Raw genomic sequence first — 10467 nt, forward strand, 5'->3', positions numbered from 1 at the left:
TCACTTGTTTAATCTGTATCCTGATTGAGTTCTCTGCCCTGGTTGGATAAAATTGGAAATGAAACTGAAACTGAAACGAAAATGCATTTTCTGTTTAATAAAGACGTGGAGAGACAAGGAGACTCCTAATACTGAACAAACGCTCTATAGCAATGAGTACTATCCGAATATAGAGCTATTTAACACTTATTTTAACCTTTGCAAATCACTTACCCTACCTTTAACTTCAATAAACAATTTCATAGACACTACAATCAAAGTGCTTTACAGACAATAAACAAACAGACAAAAACAAAGCAATATCATGAATAAAATTAAAAAAGCAATACCATGAATAAAATCAAATGCCACAAGACAACAAATACATAGAAATAACTTATATTATGTGGTGTGGCCGCAATGAAATCTAATTATATATTTAGTTTCATGGTATCAAGATGCTTTTTGATTACTTGGTGAATAACAATTGTTTTGGTGTAATGTGAGGACATTTGGTGATAGAATCCGGAGGAAACAGAATCCAGGTTGGACACGCACTGTTGACCTTAGATTTTGGGGTCATGGAATCAATGTAGTCCTCACGAGTATAGTCAGACAAGCCTGGTCGTGTGTGCGCATGCATGTGTATTTGTAAGAAATATATAGGCTGAGAGACAGACAGAAACAGAGAGAGACAAAGGCAAATGACAAAGAGAGAGAGAGAGAGAGAGAAAGAGAGCGAGAGACAGAGAGTGACAGACAGACAGACAGACAGACAGACAGACAGAAAAGAGGGGTTTGTTGTTGATCAAGACATATTTACAGCATGTGTGTGTGTGTGTGTGTGTGTGTGTGTGTGTGTGTGTGTGTGTGTGTGTGTGTGTGTGTGTGTGTGTGTGTGTGTGTGTGTGTGTGTGTGTGTGTGTGCGTGTGCGTGTGCGTGTGCGTTTGTGCGCGCCAGATGGTGTGTGACGACTTTAATGCTCCCAGCAGCACAGCTGTCCGAGGCAATATAGTTTGGACACACACCTCTTCATCAAGTTAAATATCTCTCTCACACACACACACACAAGCATTGCTCGCATCATCTACATTAACTTTGGCAGTTGGGTGTGTGTGTGCATTTAGATGTTAGTGGAAAGTCAGTTTAGGCCGAGATGTTATAAAAATACTTTTGCGTGCTGTGTCTGAAGGTGTCGTACTTCGGGCATGCGCACGCACGCACAGGCACACACACAATTTTCAAAAGATTTGTATACATTTTGAACATTGAACATTTGAACATTTGCCAATAATTATGTAACTTTACTCAAGTAATTTTTTTAAAATACCGGACTTCAAAATCTACAAAGTAACTAGTAACTAAAGTTTTCAAATAATTGTAGTGGAGTAAAAGTAAAACATGTGCCTCTGAGATGTAGTGGTAGTGGCAGTAAAAGTACTGCAAACTGGAAATACTCCAGTAAGGTAAAATACCTTACTGGAGTGTACTTAAGTACAATACTTGAGTAAATGTACTTAGTTACTTTACACCACTGAAAAATTGTGTCTGTCCCATGGCCATGGGACCCATGCACGCACATATGCACCAGCGTTGTCAGTGCCGCTGCCTTTTTATTTCTCTCTCTCTGTTCCTTTACAGTGCATGTGTGCCAATCGATATACTGTGGCCACACAAACAGAACTTTTAAGAAATAATGAGGAATGAAACAACATCACAACACCTGTTTGGCTAGAACAGGCAAAGGATGAAAAAAAATAACACAACACACCAATGGTTGCCAAAGGGCATTTAGCGGCAGGGGATTGTCTGTGGGAAAAGGTACATGAAAGCTCTATATGTTGACCGGTCTAAGATTATGACTGCACAAAAATAACATTGTTGTCACTGGTGGTGGATTGGAAAAATATTCAAGGGATGAGTTCCTTGGCCTGCTAGCAGCGTGCATATGAAGAGACGTTGATCAGTGAAGTAGCTTCACACACAATGTGAAAAGCATAACCTTCAGCCAAAACACAAACAAACCAAAATCTATGTATTCATCAACAACATGTAATTCAATGGTTACTGCAATAAAATAAAGATACAGTACCAGAACACAATGCAATCAAGTCCAAGAGGAATACTTATTGGTCATATCAATTGTTTCAAAATTTCACGACAAACATCCCAGAGATGATTAGATAATTTCTAGTCATCAGACAACATTATGATCCTCAACAGAGGAGGATTCTATAAATGATATATCAAGGTAAGCTCCACTTTTTTTGGTTCCATGTACAGTAGGTTTAAAAGTAGTACGGGAAAGGCCTCTTTTTTTTTAGTATTCTGCAGTTACGTGGAATAGTTTATCAAGTCAATTGGTGTCTTTTAGAGTACAATGTTCTTAGCATTGCTTTTCTTGTTACTCCCCCCGGGGTCGCACATTAACATCAGCCGTTAATGTATAAACAGTGGACATAAGCTCTATAAGGCTTCTTTGTGTCATTCTTTTTGGCTACAATTGTGCAATTTTTGGCTTTGTACATTTGTTTATCTCGTAAGAAAGTCAATTAATCAATCAAACCTTTGACAAATCAAACCTTTGACAAACCAAGACAAATCAAAGTTTGTCCAGCAGTTCGTCATGAAGGGTTGGATCCTCTTCAAGAAGTGCAGCGATCATCATCGACGATGCCTTGTTCCCTTTATTTCTCACCATGTCTATGAATACCCGTGCTTTCTCTTCTCTGTATTTCTCTGCTCTGATCATGTTCAGCTCTTCATCGTTGAGAACGTTCTCGTCCAACAGTGAGTCCAGCAGACGATTGATCCCAGGCTCTGACACTCGTTTGATGAACTCTCTCCTCACGGACCGCAGCGTCTCCGCTTCCTTCCCCGTCATCATCGCCACGTTTGGCTGACCGCCGCCTGGAGGAAAAATAATTCATTGTTTTCAGTTATTATATACATTATTAAAACTAGAGGTTCGGGCCGCTTTGCGGCCCTCACAGATACGTTTGCACCAGTGAACTGAACGGCCATATATGGAGATCTCTATCTGTCAGTCCATGTTCCTTTTATGGGCATATACAGCTCATCCTCCCTTAAGGACATTTTAATACAGGAAGATGTGTGGAAATATTGGGCCTTAAATGTACTGTAATAAGGGGGGAAAGTATTATATGTATTTAGCCCGTCATTTGTAAAGGAAATGTACATATGAAATGAAATGTAAAAGAAAAATGAAATGCATCTTAAAGAAATGGTGGGCAGTGTTGTCAGGGGCCCACTGTTCCGGTCACTTATCAGCTCACATTTACTTGGGCACTATAGATAACTGGGCACCAAAACCATCTGGGCACTAGGGACATGTGGGCACTAGGGACACATGGGCACTAGGGACATGTGGGCACCTGTGCATGTGGGCTAAGATTGCCTCCAAAGTTTGCAGGAATGGTTCATTTTGAACAAAATGCCTCACATCATAAACGCAGCGATTTCCGCGAAATTTTCCACGTAGATTCCCACTTGGCCGAGGAAGAAATGCCACCCTTTTCACATTGGCCTGTTATAGCGCCACCAGCAGGTCTAATTTAGCTAACCACATTTTTGGAACAAAATGCTTCAAATCATGAATGCAGTGCCTGCTTACCGTGAAAGCCTAAGAAGAAATGGCACCCTTTTCAGAATCAGAATCAGGTTTATTGTCACATCACAGGTTTACAAGGTAAAAAAGTGGGTGAAATTCGTTTTTGTACAACACTCCCATCGCAACGTTAAATTCCGTAGAGAGAAGAGTGGGGAGAGAGAAAAAGAAGAGGGGTAGGGGGCAAGTGGGAAGGAGATCAACAGAGAACAATAGAAGGCCAAAAACAAGTTATCTACATATTTACAAAGTACCTGAGATAAGAGACAAACTAAGGTGCCTGAGCATAGCAGCAATGTATGTATACTGTGCATGATATACTTATAGACGCTAAGGTGCTTAGAGAGAAAAAGAGCGCAATAATAAAAAATCAAAAAAAGTTTGTGCATTATACATGGGGATTAAGGTGCAGAGGGTCAGTGCGTGTTCACCTAAGGGTGGACTGACCCTGGTATAATCCGCAAGTAGCTCCATGAAGGAGAGCAACAAAAAGTAATCTTTAGCATTTTGACTAAAGCTTTTGCCACAAAGAGTACATTTAAAGCCCTTTCTCCTGTGTGTATCAACATTGGCCTATTATAGCGCCAGGTCACAATAACCTACCTGACCTGGCGGAGACTTGCGCTCCGAGGAACACTTTTTCTAGTTCAACAAGGTTCCCCTTCTATGACTTTTTCTAAATATTTGATTCATCTGTTTTTTTTTTTTCATCTGAAAAGTTTTCTAAATATGAAATTGGGCATACTCATACCATCCGTGACATTATTTTCGGGCAAAATTGACTGCTCTCACCCTTTCTCCCCCAGGCAAAGCAATTTCTCCCCTGTAATAATAATAATGAAATAAAAATGACAACTGTGTTTATAATAATTCCAACCCAAACCCATGAATCTAACCTATAAATGTTGTATTTCATCATAAAGATTCAGCATTGCGTCTGCTGCAAATAACCCAGCCTGCATGTGTGCGTATTTGGCTCAAAATGAAGTCGACACTAGCTATACAGAGGCTTGAATCATGAGCTCTAACCTCTGATTGCCTTTCAATACAACTATAGCTAACCTCTAAATGTTGTGTCAGTCAAAAGTCGAAACATTGCTGTTCGTCCATGGTAAACTTTCTGCGGAGTTGCGGACAACGTGTCTCTCTCTCTCTCTCTCTCTCTCTCTCTCTCTGCGTGCGTGCGTGCGTGTGAGTGTGTGTGCGTGCGTGTGTTTATATAATAAAGTGTGTTTGTTATCCTACTTACCAAGCACATGAGCTGAATTCTTTCTTCTATTCTTCTGCCCTGCTGTCTCCTTGCTGAGATAAGCTTCAGCTTCAGCTTTAGCATGAGCTCCCCATCCAGCTACATACAGACAGTTAAAGGCATTGTAGGGAGTTCAGACATAATCAAAGAAAAAAACTGTTGTCAAACACCGCCCCTCCAGCAGTTCTTTTCCCCGACCACCAGGGGGTGACGCAGGGCGGACTTTTTAAATGAGTCATGCCCAAAATAGGTTGCCTTATGCGGATACAATTCGCGGAAATGCCCGACCCTACGGTTCTCTGAATTTATATTTTTAAATAGGCTCTTTCATGATAAATTGACCACATATATGAAGCTAAACAACTAAATTCTATCCAAACGATTTTTTAAAAGTAAATTATGTGCCTCAAAAAAGAAGTTTGAGAGCGTTTTAAAACCGAAAGTAAAAAGTTGATACGGGCACGGACGCGCACGGACACGCACATGCGTGCGTTAATTTACGACCCGGACATAAACAACATGAACATAAACAGAAGGGAAAATACGGATTTCAGACAGAGGACTGTGTTTCAATGAAGGAAAACACCCCAGCATCATTATATAGTGGCTGATAGAGGGGAGAAAATGCAAAAAATATATATATGCATATTTTTTTAATTTAGGCTTAATGTTCCCTACAATGCCTTTAACTGTGTTGTAATAACAACTCTTCATCATGTTATACTGACTGGATAATGCATCTAACATTGAATCAACTTCAGTCTTGAATGCATGTACATGCAGAAGAACAGGCATGCAGATTCACAGAATCGATTTTAAAATGGTATTATTTGTTTATAAAGCCCACCATGGGTTGGCACCATCCTACATATCTGAGTTGCTTCCTCCCCCCGATACCACTAGGCCACTAAGATCAGCAGATCAGGGGCTCCTCAAGGTTCCACGCACCCGCCTGAAGTTAAAAGGTCTCGGTCGCTGCTCCAAAATTATGGAACAGCCTACCGCTACTTATCAGGTCTGCACTCTCTTTGGACATTTGTAAAAACAGACTAAAACGCACCTGTTCTCCCAGGCCTTTTAAATAAACCTCCTGCCTTGGAGAAACACCTGGCTCTTTTCTGCCAATAGATAAAAATGCCTATTTCTGCAGGCAAATATATTTTTTAGAGAACCCAATTTCAGAGACAGAACTATAGACATTAGTACAATGCAGATGGCTTCCAGAGGTATTTTCATAAGCTGATCACCACTACCGTAGGTCTGCTTCCTCCTACCCTTCATCAAGCCTCTATAGCTTTGATACTGAACTATTGGGCCGCTAATAATACTGGTCTTTTGGTCACACTAAAATGACCAGGTCAACCAAAGTGCTGCACAGGTGATAACAAAGAAAAACAAAACAAAAAAACAAAACAAAAAGAAAACAATTCAATGTAAAGCAGACAATAGCCTACCTTGATTCATTGTATGAATAATTATTTTGGTACTTTTCACTATTGTACGGACAGCAGTTGAAACGCAGTCACTGATTGGCCCGATCATTTTCTGATTTCTCATACTCGCTCCTAGGGCCAAAGTCCAGACTGATACCAGGGAGGAACGTGAGAGTGAATCCACGTCATCAGTCTGGCCAATGCCAGGCTAGGCAGAACCTATCCCATCAGCTGTGGCCTGTGCCCGGTACTGGCAGAACAACATCAGAGATTGCTAAGGACTCGAAGAAGAAGACCAAAGTTTTTTAAAGGGCCATTTCAGAACCATTTTTTGTCTTTATGGTGAAAACTTGAAGTAAAACAGAAAACACACTGGAGGCCATGAAGTAGAATTGATTTGATACTCACATTGGCTATTTTTAACAAAGATATTTGGAGTAAAGGGAAAAAGTGGTCCAAGTACAGAGTTAGCTCAGGTCTGTTTCACCACCCGACACTATAGGGTTTAATTGTTTAAAACTCATTGGAGGTCATGAAGTAGAATTGATTTGATACTCACCCTCTAGTTCACGTTCACATTCATCATTCATGAAAAGAGAAAACACATGGTTGGAATGGTTAAAAAACTGATAATTCTCAAACAGAAAGATTACTAATACTTTTCTAATTATTAATGGACCTGAAATATGAAATAATGGAATTTGTTAAATTAATCAACTATCACAATTATTATATAAAATAATAGCTTGCTTCATTAATCATAAAGATTCAGCATTATAATTATAACATGAAGTGACTAAACGTCAGCTTAGAGATACAACTCTGCACTATTTTTCATTTTAATCTGCTATGACAGATTGGTTTATAGTAAAATGATCAGTTTCAAGGTTTTCAGTACTTGAATCAGTCTATTGCCTGATGTCAAGTTTATTTGCTTTTCTTGTTAACTGTTTCTGCAGTCCATGCCATTTATTATTAACCAGCCTTGTGGGCGGGACCTCCGGTCAGGGTAGCGAATAAGAATCCAGCCAAATGGATTTTGTCTGGAAGTGCATCAAGAAAATGCTTCTGTATTCGCGCCAGGGGCGCTCTCCCATAGCGAGACGTCTCACTTCTTATACTTCATAGAACCGGGGTTACGGTAGTAACCTATAGTTATAACCACAATGGTGGTGGTTGTATTTGGTCTCCCTGCTCTTTTGTTGAAAAATGGTAAGGTCTGACCTACTGGTAGACAATACTGCATTGAAGGTCAAAATTCAATTTCTCTCCTATGTAAGAAGGCATGCTCTATTGGCTCCGTGGTAACAATGTCAGCACTTGTGCAGGGGACCTGGGTTCAAATCTCGGGTAAGACATGCAGATTTAATGTATCCTCCTAATATGATTGGATGACTTTTACGATCAAAATGCCTCAAATCAAATCAGAAAGACCAAGAAGCTATCAGAAAGACATTTTATGGAAAATAATGAAGACTCAGATTACAGTAAACACTTATAGCCATTATATGAAAGCACAGTGTAATTTATACATGAAGAGATAAACATGATCACATAATTATATATACATATTAGGGGTGTGCCGAAATATCTTCCCGCGATATATCGCGATATGAAAACGGAATGTGAGCTTACCATAATCACAGTAATCCTTAATCATATTCCATCATATTCAAGGGCTTTTGGAGAGAAATGAGACTCCAGTCACTTTCAGTTTAGAGCACTGCATGCTCGTTAATGTTACATACATCAAGGCAATTATGTTTCTGCGCTGTCAAATAGGCCTACATCTAATCTATTCTATAGCATCAATGTCATGGATTTTTTTGTACAAGCAACCCTCTCTGGTTTATAGATATTCTGATCAAGCTGTTAACAACTAGGCTATACTTGGATGGTAAAGTCCAGATGACAAGAATATGACTATGATTTTAGCGGAATTTATATTTATGCAGCATTTATATTATATTTGTTATTAGTGTCCATATGTCCTCTGAAACACAGGGGTTTATAGTAAGAACTTACTTCACTTGTTCCTTAAGCTTGTATAATTGTATTTATTTTTTGTGTAAAACACTTTTTTATGTGTTTTATAAATAAAACAATTTTAAACTGAAGATGATGGCCAATGTTGATAATAATTGAAAAAATAATATATACAGTATATCGTATCGTATCGATATCGTGAGCCCAATATCGTGTACCATATCGTATCGTGAAAATAGTGTATCGGCACACCCCTAATACATATCGTTGCTGTTTGGTAGAAACCTTGTATCTCCATAATTAACTTTTATGTTTTCTTTCCGTTAATTAATGCCTTACTTCATCATACTACAATGTCACTCAAAATGTGCTAAAATAGCCACTCTACAAGCTGACAACGCGTCATGGTGCGACGAGTTGTGAGGTTGTAGATTGGCTAGATCTTTAACAAAGAGATTTGGTATAGAAGGAAAAAAGGGTCCAAGTACAAAGATAACTCAGGTCCATTTCACTAAGTATAGAGAGTTGCATTGGTTAAGACTCCTTCAGTTTGTATTTTGCTATGGTAAAAACTGTATTTAAAACTGAAAACACATTGCAGGCCATGAAGTATAATTGATTTGATACTCACGCATAACTAGTTCACGTTCAAATTCATCATTCATGAAAAGAGAAAACACAGTTAGAAAACTGATACTTCACAAACAGAAAGATTACTAATAATTTACAAATTGTTAAGGAACCAGAAATACGGTATGCAATATTTAGAATGGGTTAAATGAATCATCTATCTCAACTATTATACAAAATAATAGCTTGCTTCATTTTAATTTCATTTTTTAAGTAACTAAACGTCAGCTTAGCGATACAATTCAACACTATAAATAGTATTCATTGAGAGTGAAACATTTTCACTTGCTATGACAGATTGGCTTATACAGTAGTAAAATGATCAGTTTCATAGTAAAACTAGAAATAGTGCTCCTCTGAGCACAGGTCTCCACTAGGTCGGGTTAGTGTGGGCCAGCAATGTATTTGCCAATCAAGCTGGAATGTCAAAAATCTGACGTATCGGACGGATCCGTGTTGATGACTTGATTAAAGAGATAATGTCTACCGATTTGCGTGATATTTGGACAACATTTGTAGGAGTAATATAAAACAAATTGTTTTGCAAAACTCTGCCTCCTGGTGGCTCTATAATAGGGCAATGTTGAAAGGGTGGAATGTGTTACTCAACGTACGCCATTATGTTCAAAGCTGGTTATAAATATACCAAGGATTCGTCAGTGATGTCACTGACATGTGCAAAAGAAAATACAGGATCTTTGTAAGAGAATTGATAAAGAGTTTTCAGTCATTTGCTACTGTATTGAAAAGAGGATAAGAGAAAACACAGTATTGTAAAAATAATAATAATAATAAAAGAGAAGAAAATACTGGAATACTGGAGAAATAATAAAAAATCGGTCAAATCGTGATTCGAATCGTATTGTGAGTTGAGTGAATCGTTACATGCCTAGTACCAATTTGGGTGAAATTTGGATAAAATCTGAATCTGAAATGGAGTGTGTGTGCACAGTTTTGTTGCGATCAAGCCAACGGTGCCAGACATTAGCTGTACACAGACAGAATGACGGACGGACAGACACACGGACGGAATGACAGGGTGCAAAACATACTCTCGCCATGCCTTTCGGCTTGGCGGAGACAAAAAAAAGTGTTCAGTACTTGAATCAATCTAATGTCACTCTGATGTCAAGATTATTTGCTTTTCAGGTCAACTGTTTCTGCAGTCCATGCCATTTATTATTAACCAGCCTTATGGGCACCAACTTGTCATATTTTGACTGTCATCAATGAAGTTATCATCAGGTCAACTGGAGCCAAGGAGTCAAGTAAAATTGATTTGATACTCACATTGTCCTAGTTCACGTTCACATTCATCATTCATGAAAAGAGAAAACACAGTTAGAAAACTGATACACAAACAGAAATGAATTAAATAGTTAAGGAACCAGAAATTATTATTAATTAAATACAGTAAATATCGTTGCTGTTGGGCAGAAACCTCATCTCTGTGTTTTAACTTTTTATGTTTTGTTTTGTTTTTATACTTCAATACTACAATGCACAAAATGTGCAAAAATAGCCGATCTACAAGCTCACAACGGTGTGATGCAGAGTGAGC

The 10467-nt window shown here is 38.6% G+C and overlaps 1 protein-coding gene across 1 annotated transcript; it reads right to left on the reverse strand.

Moving 5' to 3' along the window:
- Positions 1–2350: 2350 nt before the first annotated feature.
- Positions 2351–4968, reverse strand: LOC311063370 (caspase recruitment domain-containing protein 18-like). The gene is made up of 2 exons (XM_084082783.1): positions 4858–4968; positions 2351–2890 (listed from the first exon to the last, which is right to left on the reverse strand). Exon 2 carries the CDS (start codon positions 2865–2867, stop codon positions 2583–2585), a length of 285 nt encoding a protein of 94 aa, XP_083938909.1. The 5' UTR covers positions 2868–2890; positions 4858–4968; the 3' UTR covers positions 2351–2582.
- Between the last annotated feature and the right edge of the window lie 5499 nt (positions 4969–10467).

The sequence above is a fragment of the Gymnoscopelus microlampas genome, assembly GCF_963454915.1.
Source record: "Gymnoscopelus microlampas genome assembly, chromosome: 16".
In the NCBI taxonomy this organism is placed as follows: Eukaryota; Metazoa; Chordata; class Actinopteri; order Myctophiformes; family Myctophidae; genus Gymnoscopelus; species Gymnoscopelus microlampas.

Bases quoted from the DNA above. Each gene is read 5' to 3' on its own strand.
- LOC311063370 (XM_084082783.1), bottom strand. From the start codon at position 2,867: ATGATGACGGGGAAGGAAGCGGAGACGCTGCGGTCCGTGAGGAGAGAG.